The sequence below is a fragment of the Pleurodeles waltl genome, chromosome 7 (assembly GCF_031143425.1).
Source record: "Pleurodeles waltl isolate 20211129_DDA chromosome 7, aPleWal1.hap1.20221129, whole genome shotgun sequence".
Lineage (NCBI taxonomy): Eukaryota > Metazoa > Chordata > Amphibia > Caudata > Salamandridae > Pleurodeles > Pleurodeles waltl.
Genome location: NC_090446.1, coordinates 1350140440 through 1350165505, shown reverse-complemented (window position 1 = coordinate 1350165505; position 25066 = coordinate 1350140440). Strand labels below are relative to the sequence as shown.

At 42.8% G+C, this 25066-nt stretch overlaps 1 protein-coding gene across 2 annotated transcripts in view; it reads right to left on the bottom strand.

The window, feature by feature from the left end:
- BRSK1 (BR serine/threonine kinase 1) overlaps positions 1–25066 on the bottom strand; it is a 294684-nt gene that overhangs the window by 1690 nt on the left and 267928 nt on the right. For both annotated transcript variants that reach the window (XM_069200764.1, XM_069200763.1), the window contains exons 17-18: positions 14889–15069; positions 12911–13000 (exon numbers count right to left, since the gene is read on the bottom strand). In XM_069200764.1, coding sequence (XP_069056865.1) covers positions 12911–13000; positions 14889–15069 — 271 coding nt within the window. The remainder of the gene's footprint in view (positions 1–12910; positions 13001–14888; positions 15070–25066) is intronic.

The following is a 25066-nucleotide window of genomic DNA, read 5'->3' as shown; positions in this document are numbered from 1 at the left end:
GGATTAAGAGGGCTGACGCAAATGTATGGAAAGATGTATGCATTTTTTATTGGTGAAATCTTGTGTACAGAGTCTAATTTGTCTGCTGGGGATGGGCAGATGTATCTGCCGGTGAAAGGCATCAGCAGCACTGGACACTTCCATTTCTTCTGCAGTCCAATTCACCATGTATGTGCGTAGTCCCCTACGATGAAGATGAAGCTTGAAAAACTCCTATATAAAGATGGAACTCCAGTTGGTTTTGGATAATTCACCCGATTTTTTCACACCTGTCTGGCTTCTCACCTGCTTTCTTGTGCACCTGCTTAAAGCCTACAGTAAGTAATGCCTTTTTGGTGCCTGATGTTAGGTTCTTAAAGAAGATCGGTAAAGTCTCTGGTTGTTTTAAGCGACACCCTCCAACATATTTTAAACATAATAAATGGCTTGTACTCAGAGCCCTTTGCCTTTGAAAACAATGCTGGACGGGCTTAAAAAAGGCAGTCTTCTACCATTTATACTGCAACTGTGCTTCATACATCGGCTTGAAATGGTCTCCGTGGCTTTACCTAGACGTACGCAGGTGAAAAGAGGTATCACAACTGGAGGGCAGTGTGCAAAATGGCCTTTGATATCAATTTCAGAAATGTAAACATCTTATTTTCTTATCTCCTGGTAAGCAAGGTTTGATAAGTTAAAGCCAACAATGGATGGAGTCCTTGGTCACGACACTACAGGATAATTACATGTCTTACAATATAATTTAAACCTGCCGCTGAACTTTATATGATCTATTCTTCAGCTTTCTAAGATGTCCTCAAGCTCATACGCTGGCTAGTGATGTACTATAGACAAATGAATTGTCGAAACATTCTTGGTGGAAGTGTTTGCTTGCAAAGATTCTGAATTTCCTGATCTCTTATGTTTCAGATAGTTCTGCCAGTGAACCATGCTACAGAAAAGACAGCTGCTGGGCATGACGTCGACTCAGTTCCCACTCATGCTGGCAAGCGACCCCTTCTCAAAGAATACCCTGGGTTACTAGCCAAGTTCAGAAATTTGTAAATATTAAGCATCAATTGTTTTTAACTTCTGCCTGTACTGATAATTAGGCATACCTGGTGTATCCTTGTTTTATGATGTACAACACAGTTGTTGAGTTGTTTATCACAAGAGTTACTGCCAATCCCTACTAATTAGTAAAAACATTCGTATTGCAAATTATATGACTGATTTACACGATACTTATGTAAAGATATTTCTCAGAACTGTGATCTTCCTAATCTTCCTAATTCTTTATTTTCTTTAGTTCGGGGTATCGATGTAAGAAGGATACAAAATGGCATTGTTCCAAGTAAGGCTTTTTACTTTCTGACTACTTTTATTATGGGCTCCAAACTTCAGATTGAGGGACGGATACATTGCCTCTTCCATGTTGACCTCCGCCCTTTTACCTCCCATAAGATTAACTCGGAGGAAAAGGTGTGTATTTGTTCAAGTGCACTGACAAGAAAAAAAGTGCACTGACAAGAAAAATAAAGTCTAGGATGGTGGTCTTAACGACGAGTTGTTAATGGTACCATTCACTTAGTGATGATGTTTTATGCTGACTTCATGCCAAATGTCAGTACTTTGAAATAATAATGCTGGCTGTTCACCATAAATCCAACATAATTTTTGTTTAAATGGATAGATAGATAGATAGATAGATAGATAGATAGATAGATAGATAGATAGATAGATAGATAGATAGATAGATAGATAGATAGATAGATAGATAGATAGATAGATAGATAGATAGATACGAAAACAAGTGTTCTCAGAATGTATGGCCATCAACAATACATCCTGGAAGCAACAGTATCATTTCTTACAAAGCCCCCCCCAAAAAAAAAAAAGATTATTGGGTTGTCATAAATCTGTTGAGCAACTACAGATGTAGAGTCATCTCCAATCTTTTGGTTTTCATCTTAGCCAGAAAATAACTTGAGAATCCACCTTGATTTATTTGGTGCTTAAAATCTTTTGTATCCCCTTTGAATAGATTCAGTTCTCTTGTGATCGCCTGTTCTTTTTTTGCAGGATGCATTTTAATGAATTCCCATGTGCGTCACCATGGAAGAAGGCAAACATCTGAGTCAGAATTAACAGGTTTCACTCCACCACTATTGTTCTGTCTGAACTGATTGTATCTATTGGATCATGTTCGTTTTTATTATGCTCTGTAAAGGTTTGGCTATTTTTTAGCCAGTAACATGGTTTACCTTCAAAAAGCAGAGTCAAGATAATGACAAGTATTTGGGGAGTATGCTTAAGGCCATGAGCCACTTAAGGCCTGCCACACTGGCCATTTGCAAGAAGACCTTTCTAGCTATATTCATTTCTATCAGGATTGCAATGGCCAGTGCTGTCCTTAGGGGCATGCGAACCATGCGGTTGCACAGGTACCGCAACTTAGGGGTGGGGGCGAAAATGTCTCTGAAAATTTCACAGAAATTTACCATCAACGTCAGAGTGCCTGCCTCTCAGCGCCATGCTCTCGTCGGCCAGTGCTCTCAGCTGAAAAAGAGCTGGGCGCAGTCAGTTAAGGAGGCAACAAAAGAACAATGGGGCAAGGAGGCGGAAGGGAGTGTGTGCTCCTCAGAAGCTCTGTAAACTGACACGTCCCACAGAAAGCAGAAGGCTTTTCATGGTTATTGTAAACATTGGCCATGCCACTGCTAGTTCCAAGATCCAGACACAGCTCCTCCGCTCAGGCGTCGCCCCCCGCTAACAGCGTCAGCTGCAAAACTGAGCTTATTATCATTTTCTGGTAAAGGGTGGGGTCACGGGGGTGACGAGCAGTGAGCATGTATGTTAGGCCAGCTGTTTCGTGCCGGGCAGGAGAGAGCCTGCACAGGCTCCCAGTCTGCCTGGGAGGGCACAGGCTGGGTGAGCTCAGCCAATCCTGGCGGCCGCAGGGCAGGCTGGGAGCCTCTGCCTGCAGCCTCTCTGGAGGGGGGAAGAGCAGCACGGTAACGGTGGTGGCGGCAGTGACAATTCAGGTGAGTTATTTTTTTATTATTAATCCCCCCCTACTCCCACACCCGCACACGCCCATCATTTTCAACACAAATCGCTACTCCTGACATCGCGGACCAGTAGTAGATAATGTAAGGGCACAGTGCCTCCCTGGATTACTGTTGGAATGTGCACTGCATGCAACATCATTGTCGTAATCTGCTGCACCACAGGAAGGGTGGCTTCCTCCCCGACATTGGCCTGTGTGAAAGTTCAAACACACACAGCAGAAAACAAAGCAGCCATGTGCGCAGTACATTGTGTATGGCATCCTGCCACAGGGAAGAGCGATTTATGAACACATTTTTCAATTCGTTCATATCCAGCACGTACATTTAATTTCCCCATTATCTGCAACGTGAGGAGTTCAAGCAACTTGTTTTAACGTGCATCAGGGATGATGCATACCTTGTTGTTTTAATTTGAAGCGTGAGGTGTCGCTCATTTTAAAGTGTAGAATGTGAGTGGTCAGCTGTTTTCTGCCTTAGATTAGCGGCTCAAGCTGTCAAATGTGGTGTAGAATCTACCTGTCCTCTCCTGCAGAGCACCATAGTTCAAGTCCTGACAACTTTCCAATGTTTTTTTAATGTACTATAGACTCCTCAGTGGAACTCCCTTAAGCTTCCCTTTTTGTGAAGAAGTAGCATTATATATTGTTCTATTACAGGTGCACTTGAATAGTTACATTTTACATGTTGTACTTGTTAACAATGTACTAAAATAAAATGATTAGCAATGAAAAGCAATTTGACTTGTGTCATGGGGGCCCATACAGTATACTCTACACAGGGCCTGAACTATCCTGAGGCCGGCATTGCAATGGTCCATTGATGTTTCACCTTTGAACATTGGCTGCTTCCTTGTCCATGGGTAATGTCTCTCAAAATATTGACATTTCATGCTACACTTGTTTATGATTATTAGTTGTGATGTCTGGGGTAAAGGAAGCATCCAGATTGCCAATAACTTTTCTTTCCATATGCATTCAATTTACCATGTCATTTATCCGGCAGTACCAACAGGTTAAAGCCATCCTCTTTTGAAAAGATGCAAGGAATTCCAGAGGCACTACCAAGAACTTCGAGGGGCAAGAATAGGCTGGTTCTCTGAGTTCAGAAGCAGTACTAAAGGGTCCAACGACTTTAAAGCAAATGTGTCCATCTACAGAATGTTATGAATGCCACCAGTGTTCCCTGACAACAGATATTGTGGGAGAACTGAGATTCAAAATCTTCTGAGTGAATATTTACAATTATTTTTCTTGCACAAGAAGTGCAATAGACAGGCCTCAATGGCTTATACTTAAAGATGAGATTTAAGTGTTGATGTCTAGCTAACTGAACAGTCAACAACTGAGACACAGTTAATGAGGAAACTGGTTTCATCATCAGTGTCTTGATTGACCGGCTCAGTAATGACAATTTGGTAGGTGAGCGTTTCACTGATAAATAAATCTTGCGGGTAGATGATATACTGGCTGATAGTCCCATCAAAGAGGCACCTGACTGTGAGGTGCCCTGGAATGATGATTTTCAAATTTTCAATCACACAAAAGGAGGAAAGCTTATAATACATCAAACCACTGGCATTCACTTGGGGTAGCATTCCAATCCATTATTCTTTTTCTGGCCATACCATATCCATTTGGACCCAGCCTCATGCAAATCAGTCTAGATCCTGCTCCAATAGGAACAGTCCAGTCTGAACTGCCAGGCCTGGTTCTCCCTGAACTGGAACACAAGCACCCCATTTGAAAAACTAGTTTTCTGTGACTCAATTCCGGTTTCACCCTGATTGAGGTCATTAGTCAGATATACCTGGGGTCCAGAGGCTCAGTGAGCATGGGACCCATGTTGGGGCATACTTGTGGCCACTTAGGGCATTACATCAAACATAGTGGTACAGTGAGCATGGAACCCATGTCTCCGCACGCCCTTGCCTCCTTGGGTGTCACGTCAAACACACAAAAGGTGATGGCAGGAATGGTTGCAACAACACTAACCACTGACAATGGCATGATGGGCAAAAGAAGTATGGGTTGGAATGCTAGTGCAAGTGATTGCCAGTAGTTTAACTTATTACAAGCGTTCCCCTCATCACCGTTTGTGTGTTTGATTTGAAATGGAACACTGCAGATGAAATTAGCTGCGAGTAAGCAACCTGTCAGCACTCTCTAGAAAGCTATAATAGTATCCTCTTAAGAAACATTAAAATAAAAAGAGGAGAACCATAGAAATGAAAGGGGATCTGAAAACGGAGATAACTGAAAAGTAAAGGACTGGCCAAGCAGCCATGACACTGAAGCTCATTCATTTTTAGGTGAATGTGCACATGTGATCAAAAACTGCCATCAATCATTCACAGAACATGAGAGCCAATGACTGATGTGAACTGAACAATTACCCCAGGCGGTACACTGTCATGGATGGAAGAAGAGTGTAGCTGATGCTCAGACAGATAAATGGTAGAGGAAGGCTGAGCCACAGGTCCCCTATGTATCCATATGGATATATATTTAAATCAGGATGTATGCATTAGTACTTTTTTATTACAGGATCCTGGCAGACAGCTAAGAATTTCAATCCTTATAAAGAGATTCTAGAAAGAATAATCACAGTGGAAACCTTTGGCCCTAGGGTATGTCAGACCAACATGTTTCCCTAAAAAAGTAATCTTCATGATTTCATGTAACAAAATACCTATTGGCTACAATAGAGAGTAATAACAAACTACCCTTAGACGCCCATAACCAACTCAGACCTAGGGGGTCATTCCGACCCCGGTGGTCAAGGACCGCCGGGGCCGGGGATGCGGGAGCACCGCCAACAGGCTGGCGGTGCCCCGCAGGGCATTCTGACCGCGGCGGTTTGGCCGCGGTCAGAAGAGGAAAACCGGCGGTCTCCCGCCGGTTTTCCGCTGCCCTGGGAATCCCCCATGGCGGCGCAGCTTGCTGCGCCGCCATGGGGGATTCCGACCCCCTCACCGCCATCCTGTTCCTGGCGGCTCCGGCCGCCAGGAACAGGATGGCGGTGAGGGGTGTCGTGGGGCCAATGGCATGGGCACTGCAGGGGCCCCCGTAAGAGGGCCCCACTTTGTATTTCAGTGTCTGCTTTGCAGACACTGAAATACGCGACGGGTGCCACTGCACCCGTCGCAAATACCCACTCCGCCGGCTCCATTCGGAGCCGGCTTCCTCGTGGGGAGGGGTTTCCCGCTGGGCTGGCGGGCGGCCTTCTGGCGGTCGCCCGCCAGCCCAGCGGGAAAGCCAGAATGGCCTCCGCGGTCTTTCGACCGCGGAGCGGCCATATGGCGGCTCCCTCCAGGCGGGCGGCGACCGCCGCCCGCGGGGGTCAGAATGACCCCCCTAGTGTTTTGGTCATAAACGTTCACATAAGGTTTCCATTAAGGATTCCATAATAAAATTACAAATAAGCACAACATTACAGTTATCAAAACAATATATAAGCACAAATGTTAATTTTAGGAATTCTGCATTACATTTATTACAAGAAATTCCTGAAATTATGCCACCTTGCATACTTATGCTGCCAGAAGGGCAGGACAATGCAAACAACCAGAACACAAGTGGCTGTTATTTGTGGCAATTTTGTTTTTCACAAAATATCTTACTGCAAAATGCAAGCTAGCATCAAAAATTGACGTGAAGATGTGTTTTGGAGTAAAATATAGCGCTAAATGACAGGTTTGTATTTCGTGTAATTTTCTTAAACTTTTGTGTAATCACACAAAAGCAAATTACGTGAATTTCACACACCTCTACAAAATACCTACAGGCTTTTAGACAGTGTAATAACAATCCATCCCTAAAAGCCTATTGCCTTTAACACATGCTTTTCACAATAAGGAAATCAGACGTACTTGCTTTGGCTTGACTCCATTATAAACAGATCATTCCTAAGGATTCTGATATAACATAACCATTTACTTGAAGCTATAACAGGTTTACTGAAGAGCAAAATAAATCTCTCCTAAAAGAGCTTAACAAGGCTTCTCACAGTGGGAATCTTCCATACCCATGGTTTGTCAGAAGGGGTAACCAGCACCAAACCCTTGCCTACTAAAATAATTTGTGGGATTCCATGTAACCAAGGACCAGATTTACTAAAAATATGGATTGCGACTCGCCAACTGCAAGTCAGACCGACTCGCAATTTGCGAGTCACAATCCAGAATGTAGGATGGTGTCCCTGACACCATAATGCGACTCGCAAGGGGGTCGCAAAGGCCCACCTCATTAATATTAATGAGGTGGGTCGCAATTTCCGACCCCCTTGCGAGTGGCGGCACTCACAGGGATGGTGGCCTGCTGGAGACAGCAGACCACCATGTCTGTGACTGCTTTTAAATAAAGCAGTTTTTTTTTTGTAATGCAGCCCGTTTTCCTTAAAGGAAAACGAGATGCATTACAAAACGAAAAAAGGAAACGTTTTCTTTTAATTTTTTCAGAGAAGGCAGTGGTCCATAGGACCACTGCCTTCTCTGAAAATATGTTTTTGATGCCATTCACAAAGGGGAAGGGGTCCCATGGGGACCCCTTCCCCTTTGCGAATGGGTTACCACCAGTGTGACACTGGTGGTAACTGCGATTGCTTTGCGACCGCGTGTGCGGTCACAAAACAATACAGCATCGCGCTGCGACTCGCAATTAGGAACTAGGAACTAGGTTACCGACTCACAAAACGGGGATTGGGCATCGTGATGTGAGTTTGGAACATCTGGCCCCAAATGCCTAATATGTAGCCTTAAAACGAGTAATAGCAATCCACGCTTAAATACTTCTTTACTTACCCTTCACATACATATGCTTTTCACAATAAATACATCAGGCCTACTACCTTTTTTGGTAACATTTGATGATAAGCATATCAGAACCTCTAGCTATGATTTTATCGTTCCACCATAAATAATTCAGTCCTGCTGAATTGAGCATAAGCTTTGTCACAAGCCAAAAACACAATGCAAGCATTCATTTTAGTGGAAGAATACACTGGCCCATTCAAATCCTCTACTTAGGGAAACCAACATATGGGTGGAGGCTATGCCTTTCTCTCAGTAGTATTCTAAAAGCTCTTTTTTGCAGCTCACATAAGGGCCAGCAACAGCTGCACTGTCAAGGAACACCTACAAATGTATGTGGAATGCTGTAGCTCTGGACAGCCCATCCTGCTCTCAAACACACTACTGCACTCTGAAGTCTAATGTTAGTGATGCAAATGGAAGGGAAGGGGATCTGTGCTGCTGTCTGAGAAAAACAAACACTGAACATTATCTACATTTGCATGAAACTTTAATGGTGCCATGTGCGTGGCTCTGAAAGTCCCAGTTACATCCCATTTTAAGATGGATTTTTTATGGGATAGAGAGGCATCTCTTGGTAGCCATACTGCTGCTGGCTCATGCAGCTGGATAAACAAACAAAATAAAACTGCTGCGGAAGCCCACAACTTCTGCCCCATCAAACCATGTACTCCTGTCCACCAAAATGTGGGGGGAGCCAAAGTCTCTCTCTGTAGTATTCCTGAAAGCTCTTTTCTAGGTTAATCACATAAGGTCTGCTGACGGCTACACTGTCATGCCAGACCTAAAGTATATAACTCTTCCCCTACCTGACTGTGGGGTTTTTGAGGATAATTGCTTGTAAATGTCACACTCATCTTATATGTGATGTGAGAGCAAGCATCAAATGAATTTGGTACACAAGTCATGTACAAACAAGTTTTAGATGCAACAAGAATGATACTCCCTGAACAAGACTCTTGTTTGATTTCATGCATTAGTTGGAATTAAAAATGAATCAAATGTGATCACTACACTCGCACCATAGGAGTTCAACTCAGAGGAGAGGACTCCTTAGCTTAATGTCTGAGGGAATGTAAACGCTTCCAGGAAACCTTTCAAAGATTATGTATGAGATGCAGTTATGTTGCTTCCAAGAAGGAAGCTTTTATGCAATGTTTAACTTGGCGTTGTTTAAGAGATGTCTCTGAAAATCCAAGTAGCATGCAAGTGAAATCTGAAACTGGCTGCTGGAGCTTGAGCCTCGTCACCTCAATGGCTGTGAAATTGTCCTAAAAATAATTAAGTGGATAGGCTACTACAACATAAAAGTATCTGATGTAAATGTTAAACTCACAGCCTTTAAATGGGAAATGGAAGTGGCAATGCATGAGCCTGTCTCCTGTGCCAGTTCCTGTTTCCAGATTGACCAGTCATAATCTGGTTTACCCTAAAGGTTTTTACAGAGCGTGGTTTATCAATCCCTGGCTTCCCTGTGGAGGTTTGTAAACCCACCACTCAATGACTCTACTGGGGAATCGACAACAAATCTCTCATTACCTACGTGGACATTTACAGGAAGCTCATCATTTATGCCCTGCTTAATTGAAAGAGCTTGTATTCATAATGACTTATCACACACTGTTTACCAATGAGAGATTGTACAAATAATAAACTATCACGTCCCGTTTGTATGTGAGGATTTGTTAAGAAAGCTGACAATTAACCCCTACAAAAAGCTAGGCAATCAGTCCCCCAATTACCAGTAAGAACTTGCACGCAGCCTGGTTAATGAATACCTGTTTAGCAGTGAAAGTTTCTATATCGACTAGTTTATGACTGTGCTAGCATAACAGAAATTATGCAGTTGAATGTTCGAAAATACCTGCTTACCTGCAAAAGCTTGCTCATGTGGCTGGTTATTCACTCTCTTCTAACCTGTGCAGGCTTGTACACGACTGGTGTATCACTCGATGTTGTGATGACACTTGTATACAAAAGTCAGGACCATCTGTACCAATCAGCACCGGACACCAGACTCCCAGACCCTAGACCATGCCCACGCCTCCCTACCCCAGACCAAGAGGGAAGTCACAGAGACCACCCTTAAGCTGGAGACCGTTCTGTCCTATGGTCTCGGAAAAGAACCTCTCCTTGTACAGATTCTCAGCACTTACTGTCCTGACCTCATCACACTTACGTCTAAGAATCCTGATTCTTACCAATTGCTAGCTCACAGAAAATCCCATCTCTTCGAAGCAGACACTATATCAGGTAAGATCTCTTACTAGACCTGATGCCACACCCAGGAATGATACAAAGTGACTTTCCAAACCATCACAGATGCCAAGTTCCTACAGTACTGACCCAGACCTTCGTTCAGAAGGCATTACAATTAACTTGTTCCACCAGACCTGACTACCCAGTGGGAAAAGAGATAGACTTAAACTCTGACAATCCCATTAGCCCTGCCTCATCTCATCTCAGCAAACCACCCCCTCTATAAACTACATAGGATGCCTCAAGGTCTCTCCAAACTCAACTACAATCACATCCCACATAATCCCATGTAGACCTCCAATCCTTCACATCCAACAAGGGCGGATACTCCCAAACTTAAACACACCACCAGAAAACCAGCAACTACCCCAGTTCTAACTCCTTTATCCCTCTCTCTTGATCTCTCTCGTCCTCTCCCTCTCACATACATACAGGCACACACACAAGCACATTTAGCTCACAGATGGACTGCCTCGACCACCTGTGAAAAGACAGGCTACACCTATCCATACAGAATACATATTTGAGGTCCTTACGTCAAAGACCTTTGCAAAAATGACACTTTACTCCCTCATAAATACACTCATTCTAACCACACCTATCAGTCACATTATCAGACTCAGTCTAAAAGTCAGTCCAAATAACCATGCAGCTTAAGTTCCCAATACTTGTGCCATTTCAGACTATCAACTTCAGCACACCTAACCCTACCCAAAGTGGTATTAATTCAGATTGATGATAATCAATTTGAGATCTCTCTCACAAATGCCTGTTTCAACATCCATGACATCTGCATAGTCAAACACATCATTACGCTATTAATTTTACTTTACTTGGATGTTTTGCAAAGCACTCAAAAAATCTCTCCCTCACAATAAAACTGCTCTCAGAAACAGTAACAGCATAAAAAAGGTTGCCCTCTCCCATGACTGTGCATGTTTCCTCCTACCCTGCATACTCTCAGCCAACATCTGCCACTCCTTCCTGCTCATCGGCAGACATACTGGGAACTACCCCCTTCAGAGCAGCTTGGAAACACCACAATCAGCACAGCCTCATGCCTTAGACTACCCTGTATTACAACCATACTCCTAAATGTGACAGGCCCAATTCACTCAACAGGACTCGGAAGGGATGCAGGATTGAGTGCCAACAGCTTAAGTCTCTGTGGAATCTGTTCATACCTCCGCCCTGGGCTGACCATTGGGCCGTACACTTCATTAAATTGAAATAGCTTCCTACCACCACAACCCCTAAACCTAAAGCACTTTTTAGCATTCAACTTCCCATTGATACCTTTGAGGTAAATGCTGCAGATCTTCCTTCTTAAAAATCACTATAAATCTAGAAGGCAAGGAGGTGAGTGTCTACTGATTCTAAAGGACTTCTACTTCATTGTAAGTGTCACACTCATCTGATATGTGATGTGGGAGCAGGCATAAAATGAATCTGGTATACAAGTCACGTACAAACAAGTTTTAAATGCAACAAGAATGATACTCCCTGAAAGGGTAGCGCTCCCTCAGCCCTCCTAGGAAAAAAACGGTGACATTGATCAACCACAGTCTCATGTGGATCATAGTTCATAAATAGGGTAAAGCCCACTACTTACAATTACAATGATATGCTGGCCTTCCAGCTTTATATAAACTATTGTTCCAAAACCCCAGAAAGCGTGCATGCTACAATTTGGGTGTCTCTTTCTTCAAAAAGAACTCACTACAGTGTGGCTGGCTATACACATTCTCTCCTCAGATCCTCACCCAACACCACGCCCTATTCACATAATAAAACCCTGCTTTACCTACAGCTAAACTTCAATACCCATCCCCCTTAAAATTTCTGCTGCCAGTAAGCAGTAGTATGCAATGTACCTTTCCTTGCAGCTAGACACACAGACCCTCATTAGGAGCTTGGTGGATGGAAAAGGCCGCCCGCCAAACTCCAGCAGGTCAGGAGGCCTGCTGGCCTATTATGAGTTTCCCACTGGACCAGCAGGTGGAACCACTGCGGAAACGCACAACAACATTGACTCCGGCTCATAACACAGCTGGAGGCAATGCTGTTGTGCGTCAAGTGCACTTGCACCCGTCGTGCAAATCACTGTATGCTTTGCACAACGGGGCTGGCCTGGGGGGGCCCCCGCACTGCCCATGCCAAGTGCATGGGCAGGGGACCCCCCGGGGCCCCAGCACTGCCCATGCCAAGTGCATGGGCAGGGGACCCCCCGGGGCCCCAGCACGAGTCTCTGCCAGCATTTACATGGCAGTAAAACCGCCATGTAAACGCCGGCGGAGAGAGGGGTCCTAATCCCCACGGCAGCGCTGCTTGCAGCATTGCCCTGGCGGATTGGGACCGCTGGCACTGTAAGGCCGTCTGGCGGCCAAAAAGAGGTAGTGCTGACGGTTGTAATGTTGTGGTTAGACCGCCGCTTTGGCAGCAGTCCGAACACGACCGTGACCTTGACGGTCTGGTGACCGTCAGGGTCAAAATGAGGCCCACAGTCTCTACCTAAATATCATTTAGCAAACCCCATGCCACTAAACCGCTTTACATAATGCAGTCAACCAGTCTAAACTTACCTATATGGCTTGTTTTCAAATATGGCTCTCTTCTTACCTTTGACAGCTTACACAGTAGCTCGATGAACACCCTCTGCTTACCCTCAAGGTTTTTTTTCAAATGACTGATTAAACACACAACACTTACCATTAAGCACTTGTTCAAGAAATTGTCAATCTCTGTTCACCTGTGAATGCTTGTACAGAGAGTGGGAAGATAATACCCTGCTTACCTGCAAGGGCTTGTACAGACGGCTGGTCATGTGTGCTCAAGAGTTGGGCCTGGATTGTTTCTACTACCCTCTTAAACCTACGGCTGGGACCTGCAGAGAAGAAAAAAAGGCAGGTAGCGGTTGGGACAGCTCATACAATGATTACAATGCCATTTACACTAATTAGTACTAATATTTTCTATAAGTGGAACCAACAGGATAGCCACAGGAAGCTGTTTAAGTTATGTTTGCTCCAGGTATGTAGAAGCCTATGAATTGAACCGTTTAGCAAAAGAGACACTTTATTTAGTGAGAAAGTACTTCTTTTTTCATTTTTTAATTTTCTTTTCTAAGCTTCCTTTCCTTGCTTTCATGTGTGTACCTCTTTCAATCGCTCCATTTGCTTTCTTGTTATAGTCTTCCTTTCTTCTTTAACTTTTGTATTTCTATTCTATTATATTAAATTTCCATCCCAAATGTTATTGTTTACTTTCTCTTTATTGCTTCAATTTATTTTTCAATCTTCTTTCTTTTTTCTTATCTTCCTTTTATTCAGATTTTTCTTTCCATTCTGTAAACATTTTTTCTTGCTTTCATCTTTCTCTGATGTCTCTTGCGTTTACACCTGTCTATAGTTTTCTCTTACTGCATTTTCTATTTTATTATTTCTCTACCTTTTCCAAACATCAGGTCTCGTATTTTTCCTTCTTCGTTTATCAAATTTCTTTCCTTTACTTCCTACCTTAATTATTATTTTCACTTTCAACGCTGCTACAGTTTTAGCTTGTTTGCCTTCTTTTTTCTTTTCATTTTGTCTTCTTCAGATTAGTATCTTCCTATGTTGTGTCAATTAGAGTCTTCTGTTTTAGTTTTATGTACTTACACCCCTTCTTTTCATTGATTCTTGGTCCTGTGTACTTTATTTCTGTTCACTTTTCTCTTATTTTATCCTTTCCCTAGCCACTGTTTCAATTAGCTTCTTTACTAATGTGACATTTTCTTCGTTTTTATCTTTGTTGTTCTTTCCTCTTACTCATTTTCCAATTTAACCCCTTCTATTTTTCTTAATATCTCACCTTTAATCTTTGTTTTACTTTCTTTCACTTCATGTTGCTTTTTTTCTTTTTTCACTTGTTTGCTTATTTTTCTTCTTGTGCTCATTTTACAACTGTTTGTGATGTTTTGTTATTGACATTTTAATAGTCTGATTAATAACATTAAAATTATAAAATGGTATAATATGACAATTTTATGCTTTAGTATTAGATAATTGGTGAACGTTTTACATGTACAAAAGGGCAGTGGAATCTATTTAAGCGGTTGCCACTGTTATTGTGATTTTATTTCTTATCACAGACATTCCTGCTCCAATTGGTTTTCACCTCCAGGATACACAGTGTACCCATACTCATCTCTTTCCCCTCCACAGACTTTCCTCTTGCCCTTTGTCACATTTCACAAGTTAATATATCTCCCACGCAGTCATGCGCTGGTGAATATACCAGTTCATTTATGGTGCTAGGTCAATTCGATAAGTGCAGAATTAGAATGTATTTCATAATCCATTAACAAATGACAGGTCTATATGTATTTCTTTGACACTAACCTGAATATTGCCTCTTGTTAGAGGACTATTTATTGTATTTTGACTTTAAAAAATGCTCTGTTTGCCCTCCAGTTCTTTATGTTTCTCTCTTCTCCCCATCAATTCTCAATCAGTCTATTCCCCCCATTTGCCTCAGCAGTTGCTGATTTCTCTTACTTTACTATAAAGTCTCATCTGCTGCTTTCTCTTCTCTCTTTCTATTTGTCATGCCTGCTCTTTAGTAATTGTTTCTTTCACTAAGTCTTTCTCTATTGGCCAATCTTTTACCTCTGTGGTTCCTGCTATCACCCATTATTTATCACTCTCAACCGGCTTGTGGAGCATCTAACGAATGCATTTATCTTCTGACCATAATACATTCAAAGAGTCGCAGTTGATAGATGGTCAGCTCACCTGAAATTAGAGTAAAAGTAACAGAGTAGATGCCATTCTCCTTCTGTGCCTCGGCTCCCTCCGAGTAGCTTATATCCACCTGGAACTTAATGGGCTTCTGGAAAACCGATGGCCCAGCAGATGATTTGTATTCCGCCCGGAAACTCGTCTGGGAGATGACGCTGTGACTCAAGCTGGGAATCTGTGGACCAATGAGATAAGAAATCACTCTCTATGCAGAGCTGCTCTGTATCCACAAGGGCAGGAGCAGGGTTAAACAAAAATTGGGCTATTCCCGAACAGACTGGTCTCTGCTAGACATGTAGCTGATGCTACTTCATGCTTACCAGCCTAGCACAGGCATCAGCCTTCCTATAAAATCTCCTGATGTCTCCTCTGATGATGGACACTATCTACTGCAAGGCATAAAAAATGCCCCTACCTGCTATGGATATGAAGTCACCAGATAGATTTAGAAGAACATGACATCTGATTATGTATTCTTGAGAGTACCGTATGCCGCCCAGTAAATGTTTGCTTGTTGGGTATTAAAAACTAGGTCAACTAAAGAATGCTTTACAACAACATGCTAAAATGTTGCAGCAAAGAAGAGATATGTAATAATTATACTGTTAAACTAATACCTAGCACAACACTCCAAGAATCAGTTTTACTTTTATGCAAATATGTAGATCATGAAAGTCCCAACAGATAAACTGTACTCTTCCTGGAAAATATTTCTTGAAGATACCAGAAGTGAGAAATGATGGGAGTGCAATAGTGTAATTCAGACTTGCGTCCTGCAAGTGAAAGCTAACTCCCTAAGCGGAAGCGTTTGTGATGAAGCAGGGTTGGAGGTGTCACTTACAATCGAGCCTGGTTCAAAGGGCAAGGAGGAAGTATCTGGAGGCCATTCTAAGTGAGGGAAAGGCTGGCAGTCATTACAGAGTGTGGGCGCTGACTGGATTCAGGAGGTGTGAACATTGAGAACACGTTGAATAGAACAGCAGCACCAGTAAACTACGTTTTCCTGTTGGCCAGGAACTCGTGTGTGTCTAGACAGATGGAAGCTGTCTTCTACTTCAGTTAGAACTTTTCTGGTAGTGTCTGGCGTCCTTGCTAGGCAATTGTGCTACAATGTTGCTGCAGTCAAATCTCGCACCATGGATGAGGATTTTCAAGCATCAAGACCTTCTAAAAGTATTGGATTATGGTTAATTTGATTTGCAGAGAGGTATCCCTAAGTCTTGTGTGATTTGAGAATGATTTGTGAACTATTCCTCGCTAAAGATGGGTTTGATATTCTTCTAAGAGCTCCTGTGATGGCACAGGACAGATTCCAAAAAGAACCTTTCACTTGTCTATAAATGTTAATGAACATGGGGCCAGATGTACGAAGGTTTTTAGCAGTTGCTAACGGTCTGATTCGCAGGAGTGGACTGTTTGCGACATTTGTTATTCATTAAGCTATTACCGAATTGCAAATAGGGTCTGCAATTCAGTATTAGGAAGGGGCGTGTTGAGGGCATCCTTTCCCAATAGCGACTCGCAGTGGGATCTAAGAATGGTTTGCAACCAGAAAATGAGGTTGCAAAACATTAGCAAGTTACTGCCAGTTTCAAATCGGTAGTAAACCATTTGGAAATGGGAAGGGGTCCCCAAGGGGCCCCTTCCCCTTAGTGAATGTGGGTGACAACATTTTTTAAGAGCAGGAAGTGGTCCCTGGGACCACTTCCTGCTCTTAAAAAATGAAAAGAAAACTTTTCAGTTTTCTTTTTGGAACGCATTCCATTTTCCTTTAAGGAAAACAGGGTGCATTTGAAAAAAAAATGCTTTATTTAAAAAGCAATAACAGACATTGGTGGTCTGCTGACCCCAGCGGGCCACCATTCCTGTGATATTTGGCCATTCCTAATGGGTTGCAAATTGCGACCTAGCTCATGAATTCTTAATGAGATAGGTCCATTTGGGACCCACTGCGAATTCCTAAAAGTGTGTGGGATACATTAGTACATGGCTGTTTGCGATTTCCTAATTGCTAATCGCAAAAATGGGGGTATATAACTTGCCCGTACTGCATTTAGTACCAGGGTCATGAAAGGGCCCCAAAGATCCAGTTCAGACTTGTAGTTGTCCACTGGACCCCATCAGGGCAAGGGGCCTTCGCCTTTGGGCTTTTATTCATTTCCCTGGCTACCTCCTTCAGGGTAAAAACCAAAGTCGTTGACATGGAAACCCCAGGAGTCCCAGTCCCTTCTTCTGCCTCTATTGTGTGAGAGAAAACTGTACCAAAATGGTCCACCCAGTGTGCAGAGCAATAGAAGGTTCCAAGTCGGGGGCATGCCCCTTGGAGAACAAAGGTGTGTTAACAGTTCTCCAAAATAATGTACTGTCTTTGGTATCTGCAGCTTGGAATAAATTCTCCCAAACCTCCTCTTGGAAGTATTTCTTTCTGTTGCTTATGACCTTCTAATACCTAAGTCTAGCTTCCCGAACAGCCATAGGGATCCTGGGTCTGTAGTGCAATAGTTTTAAAAGGCAATTTGCGCCTGGGAACATGGATGATTAACCCAGCCTCTGTATTCCCTCCTTTTGCCCTTAAACCTCACAGTCAATATTTGACTTATAAAATTAGATATGGAGATATGAGCTTCATTGTCTCCTCATAATTACCTTCTGGGGCTAAACCTGTCATAAATAGTGGGATCGATGTGGGTCCATTTCATTTTTATGCCATTGAAACCAACAGGAGTTACGTTATCGATTTTGCCTGAATCAGGGGCTAAATATAAATAAATCCTTAAATTTAGCGTAACCAGATTGTGATCACAGTTTGCTCCCACCTACACTTCATATGAGGTAATTCTGTCACTATCTGATGTGACAAAGTGGTCCGTGTTATAGTTGCAAACTCTTCTTATAAAGGTTGAGAGCTGAATATGGTGAGTACAGGAGTCTACTATATTTAAATTATATTTCATCAAGGCAGCATTTAATGCTAAACCACATGTTCAGTGCTTGAAGTGACCCATGTCGTTTCCCCTAATGTCCATTAAGCCACACACCTCTTTTGACAAAATAGGGCAGACTGTAATATTAAAACCCACAGCCCATACCATATAGGAATCCTTAATAAACTGTTCATTAAAATAGTCCAAATCTGTTTCAAGGGCTTTAACTACGTCAGCTCTTGAGGAGTTGAAGACATTGTTGTAATAATTAAATATTAAAATATCTGAAATGCCATATGATGCTAACAACATGAATTGGTAATAAGAAGACATTAAAAAAGTTCTTTATTTATTTACGGGCGAGGTTAGTCGATATTAAACATAGTTGAACCCTTAGCTACTATGATATAAGAGGCAAACCATCAAAATAAATTGGATATATCAACCATGTTTCTTGAATGCAGACAATCTGGGCTTTATTAACATACGTTTCCTAATACTCTAGATCTGTTTTATTGGCTAAGCTAGTGTAATGCTATGTGGTTTTGACCACCGACTCCATCTTGACCAATGAATCCATTTTGTGCTTAGCTTTAGGTGCTGTCACAGCGGCAGCACAGGGTTTTTTCACACCGAGATTGTTTTCCACACAGAACATGTTTGTGCTTTTCTCGCACAGGATTACAACGTGCTGAAACAAAACAGGGGGGATGCAGAAGGTAGACATGATAAGAGAGTCTGGGAATGTTTTCATCAAGGAAAAGTACAGCTCTGTCTCTGGAATGCGCATTAGGGCAGTCCCAGTTCCTTTGCATATTTTCAACACAGACTGAGTACAGCCATAACTGAAGGGAGTGGAGTTACTAGAATCTTCCTCTTGAGTTGGTTTAAGGTATATCAGGTGGGGAAACTTGGCACTGAGGAAGGAGCTCGCCTGAAATTGGACGCACTGCTCAGGAAAATCCCATTTTGGGGACGGTCTCCTGCCTCAGCCGTTCAGGGTTCCTTGGTATGATGCTGGCAAGGGTGAAGGATTTATCCTTCATGGTGATGCATTTTAATTCTTAATTATTAGCATTCTTTGGCATTGTTTCCTCTTAGTTCAAAGTAGAGCAACACAGCCAGCAATGTTCCACGAAGTGATAATGATTTCAGATTGGTCTGGTTTTTTAGAGTAGGAGATCTGAGCCTCTTGTGTAATTTGTCCACCAGCTGTAGTTGATAAACTTTGGCACTTCAACATAGGCCATAAAAGACAAATATTTCAATACAGTACATCATAAGAGCAAATGAAAAACATAAAAATATTCACTCAAGCTTAACCACAAACAAGCATAAAACAGTACTACAGTTGATAAAAAGTACCTTCCCTAATACATATTGCTTCCTAAATATAAGACGCAATGCTACAACATATTGCATCAGCCTCCATAATACACAGAAACACATTGAGAAATTATGATCCCTGATATTATGTGCATCAAAAAATTGTTTCAACAAGTCCTTCCTTTGGTCAGGCTAAAATTGCCAGAAAAGCATATAGTGCTTAGTGCTCTGTTTTGAGGTATCATCACAGGGGTACAGGACCAACGCTCTGTCATTGGTTAATAATAGGGAAAGTAACAAGATGATGTTTTATCCACAGTTGCAGTCTAGTTAAGGCAAAGCGGTGTTGAGTATTTGTCCCCAGAGACAGATATATTTGACATCTCTAGGGTACGGCATAGAACTTATATGTGAAAACTATGGATTTCTCAGTGTCAACAAGGGCTCTTTTTTCCCACTTGAGCACCAAGAAGAAGAGCCTTAACCTCAGACATCTGGGGTACAAGAATTCTAGAAGGCTCCTGGAACCCTTGGAAGCCAAACACCAACCTAATGGTGTCACTTATGTAAAAGAGCTACAAAACGTTAAGAGCATAATCAAGAGCTAAACAGTCCTGAATAATTGCTTTTGTAAATTCTGTCTCGGGTGTAGCCCATATTGAATGCCAATGTAAATTAGATTTGAGTGACAGCAGATCTTCGAGGTGAGTAAGTCCCACCTCCTTGTGGATAATAGATGATGAAGAGGGAGTACACAATTTATGTCTTAAAAAGCCATTTTCCTGTAAAGAGCTATTTGGCATATAACCCCACAAACCCCGACCATACATTGCAGCTGATGGTGATTATTTCCCGGATGGGGCAACATCCGAGTTTATGAGAAAACCTGAACATACCCTTGCACACTCTACTCATTTTGAGCCGGGTATTACATTTATGTTGGGCCCATGACCCATTGCTGGAGAAAAGAATGCCCTGGTAACAAAATGAGTTAACCTCTATGATAGGTGTACCCTCGATAAAAAAGTAGATAAGAAAGTCCTAACCTTCTGAGTGTTTTTCCTACAAGACATTGCAAATGTCTTGGATTTGTTAGTCTTTAGTTTCCAGGACTCCATGATTCTGGCAAAAGTGTCCATTAGTTGTTCTAGGCCAATGGTGGTCCTAGACATTAGGACTGCATCCTCAGCGTACAAGAGAACAGGGATTAGGCGGCCAGCAACCGTTGATGCATTGACCTGCACGGACCGAAGGGCATCAGCAATGACATTTAAAAAAAGTGGAATAAAAATTGAGCCAGCATACACCCCTGTCTAACACCCTGCCTACTTCTAATAGATAGGGAACATTCCCCACTGGGTACAATCTGTACCTTGGCTGAGAGATTCTTATACAGCTGGGAAAGGAGGTAGACAATGTTTTCAGGTGCGCCATATGAGAGCAAGGTATGCCACAAAATCAAATGGCCCACCAAGTCGAAAACACCACTGAGGTCAGCAAAGCACAGGTAAAGGGATCCTGGTTTGACCTTAGTATGTTTCCCAATTACAAGTTCAAGGTTAACACATTGTTCCAGTGTCCCTAATCCCTACCTGAATCCATACTGGGCATCTCACAGAACAGAATTTTTGGTAGCCCTTTCTTCCAATCTCTGCAAAACAACCCTTCCCAGGAGTTTCGCTGAAGAGACCAAGAAGGAGATGGGGTGATAACACTTTGGGTCAGATCTGTCCCCCTTCCTAATACTGGGGACAATAATGTAATTAGACCACATAGAGGGTACTGAACCCATTGTCATTGCATTAAAGACTTCGGTTAAAGTTGGTCCCCATAGCTCACTCATATCTTCAAATGCATCAGCCGGAACCCATCGTGTCAAGGAGTTTTATCTCTGGCACATCCTTTCAGGACTCCAAGAGCCTCGTCCAGGGTGAAGTCAAGGAGCCTGCTACCCTTCGGTTTAATGCTTATATCTGCCTCCTCTAATGCTGGGTGAATATACGTCAACTCAATATTAGCAAGAGTATCAAAAATCCTTTCGTAGTGGTCAAGCCAGGCTTGAAGAGAGACATGAGATGTTAGTTCAGGGATAGAGTCATTTTTCAGAAATGGGGCATTTACCATACTCCAATTGTTGTTAGTCTTGGCAACCTTCAACCAAGCTCCTCCCTAAGCTCTTTCTTCCTAGAAGCTTGCACCTCATTATATTGCTTCCTTAGTGACTTAATCATAGAGTGGTCCCTTGGGACAACATGGGAGCAGCCCTCAACTTCTTAGATGCCAGCCATCTCTGGGATACCATTTGGCATTGACCACCACCACATCAGCCTCCACACTGATGATGTGATTCTAGCCATCACAAAACTAATGTCATCTCTCCATGCCCTCGTAGCAGAGCTGCGGGTGTTTACGAATGTCTCTTGATTTAAAGTCAACATACAAAAGTCTCAGATATTAAACTTTTCAGTAACCCCACCCCATTTAGCTCATCTTCATTCACTGTTCCCCTTTGAGTGAGCAAAAGACACCTTACCCTACCTCGGCATTAAATTAACTTGCATTATCCCTAAAACCATAACAATTAATTATGCCTTCCTTACATCACAAATACTCACTGACTTAAACATTTGGCACTACTTTTGCCTTTCGTGGTTGGGCAGAATCTCAGTTATTAAAATCACAAATTTTCTGTGCATCTTATACCTTTTTCTGGCCCTTCCTCTGAGATCACTGCAATTAGAAATCAATAAATTTAAATGGGAAGGGAAGAAACCCTACCTTCAGCGACACCTACTGTACTGACTAATCCAGGAAGGTGGGCTTGCTGTGCCCAGGCTACTGCGCTACTATCAGGCCAACCAGCTCCGCTTTTTTATGGAATGGAGCTGACTATGCTCTGAGAAGCACTGGTGCTTCATGGATCAGGCCGTGGTAGGCTCTCATTTATGGAAAGAACCCTGGCTTCCTCGTAAGCATTGGGCCTGGGGTCTTTATTTCTCTCCGGTGACTAGTTTGGTTTCCAGAGTATGGGATGCCATAGCAACCAAGGCTGGCTTTACCTCCTTCCCGTCCCCTCTGGCCCCAATCCTGCCTAATCCAGACTTTACGCCGGGGTTGCAGCAAGATAGGTTCCAGCATTGGCATGGTGGAGGGTGCAAATGCATAAGATGTCTGTTTGACACCCCAGGGATAATTTGATTTGAGCAGCTAAAATCTGACTATGTCCTGGTGGAAGCAGATCGTATGCAATACATCCAGACAAGACACTGGGTGATGCTGACCTCTATTAACCCGCATGCAGGAAGGCACCTTACTCCCTTAAAAAAATGTTTTTTTCTCAAAAAAGATGATAAGCAACTTCTTACCGAGCTCTGCGCCCTATTGAGTAATGGAAGCGCACCAACCAAAACTAAGGGACGGACTAGATGGGAGGTGGAACTTGGCAGAACCCTTTCTGCCAAAGATTGTGACAACATCTTCTGCAGAGTCCGGCATACGGCCCACAACATTGCAAGCACCAAAACATCATACAAAATAGTGTCATACTGATAATTGGCCCCAGCACGGCTACATGCATGGAATCCAGCATGCTCGAAAGAGTGCTGGCGAGATTGCGGGAAAACTGGCACCCGAATCCACCTCCTTTGGCACTGCCCAAAACTAGACCGCTACTGGGATCACATACTAAATGGCATAGGCCAAGCATTCAACATTACTATCCTGAGGTTACCGGCCTACACCATCTTGGGACTTCCTAAACCCTTGACCTTCCTGCTTTGCTTTATGAAAGGGAGACAAATGACCTTGGCATTGGGGGCCGCCCACCAGGTGATTCTCTCCTTATGGGGTACCGACGGGGTTCCTAACTATATTGCTTGGCCCCCACAAACTAAAGTTCATATTAGGGATGAAGAAACTCTCTTACTCCGAACTGTGGGCACCATTTATCCATATTCTCTCTTCTGAATTTAACAAATGAACCTGCCCGACTTATCTTAAATTACTTTGTTTACCACCAGCTGCTGAGCCCACAGACAGTTCAGCCCCAACCTAACCCTACTGGCCATTTTTCACACTTACCTACCTACTGGTTGCCTCAACATATTGCCAGCATTGACCATTCAGCTACAGGTTATGAAGGAGAATGAGGGGGGAGAGGGTTGGTTGGGTTATTTGTATTCCGTACCTAAAATGCCTTAGTAACACTGCCAGCCCCTGTGCTGTAGGCAGACAGCTGTGTAACCAAGATATAACTGTTTTATTTGACACTGCCGGCCCCTTGGGTCGTAGGCGACCAGCTGTGTTTGATTTTGAATTGCTGTGGCTGTAATAAAGAGAATTGATCAATAAACAGACATTAAACTTATTTACATTCGTAACTAACAGCCTCCGTAGCACACACATGGGATCAATCCCTGACCTTCTGATGCGAACGCCATTCAGCCTGACAGGAACAAGGTTTAGTACATGATTAGAACTGTGGCGCAATAGGCGAAATAGATAACACAGTTGGGTTATGATCACTTATAGCAGTTTGTTTTACACTCTGAAAAACTAGATGACAAGCAGAAGAACTGAATAAAAAGTGATCAATTGTAGTGTGTGCACCCCCTGCCAGCAAATGTGTGGGTCTATAAATTGCTTGAGGTTTTAATAGTCTTCCAACAACAGAAAATCATATTTCTGCATCAATGTATTTAAAGTCTTACCTTATGCATGATGTACAAAATATGAAACACCTTCCACCGCCTAGTTGGTAAGACCACACACCTGTCTTGCCGGGTGGCTACATCTTTGAATATTAAAATCACCTGCTCATACAATTGGGCAGGTAGGGTCGAATAGCAACAAAAATGCATCTAAATCCAATTCTAGGGAAGCAGCAACATCACACAGAGCGGAATCAAACACATTATTGTGGAACTTAATTAAAATGAGGTAGATCCCCCTTAAAATATAGTAACACAAACTGGTTACAGGGAGAAACTTCAACAGATCTTCTAACAATGACAGGCACCACATTTTAAATCAACATCTATAAACCACCTTTGGCACAACCTGCCGCTGACACTATTGCTGCAGTAAATAGAGAGGAGAAACCTCCCACATGCAGAGCATCCACCCATCACATTTCCTAGATACAAATGATATAAGTGGTAGAGGTAATGTCAAGCCAGTCTGAAGCTGTTAGCTTACTCTGAAGCCCTGAAATATTCCATGATACAAGACCACATAACCCATTATAACCAGACTGTGCAAAAGGGAAGGCTAAAACAGGCATGCTGGGTTGCCTTACCAATGCCCCATTAACAGCCAGGAGAGAACTAGAAGAAACAGAGACAAAAGAATCAGCTGGAGATGTATTTATGTGGGAAGGAGAAGAGACGATGGGGTCTGTAGGGGTCATTCGAGCAAAATGGATAAGCAGTGACCACTGAATGTTGAAGTCAATCTACCACCTGCAAGTCATTCAAAGCATTAAACCTTTTTGAGAATGTAATAGAAAAGGATGGTTACCAACGGTGGGAGGATCAAAGGGTCAACGGTCACAACCACCAGGTGGTTGAGATAAGTGTTGCTAGAAAAAAACTCTAGGAAAGAAGCAAAACATTGCCACCATTGGAAAAGTCATGTGTGGACTTATGCAAAATCTCCCTAAAACCTGGGGTGCTTGAAATTAATAATGGCACAAATCCCCAGCATAAGATTTTCTAGATGACAAGTTCAACCCACCCTGCGTGTCATAAAAATGTGATCTGGAGATTAGGAAAATGCAGTCAATGCAGAACTTTATTCCTATGCTGGGCTAAAATTCCAGTAAGCTCTGGGGCAGAGTTGGAATATTAACCATTATTACTACATAGGGACAACAGGCAGGGGTAAGTTAATCACATCCGTATTAGGGCACCCGCCCCTCTACTA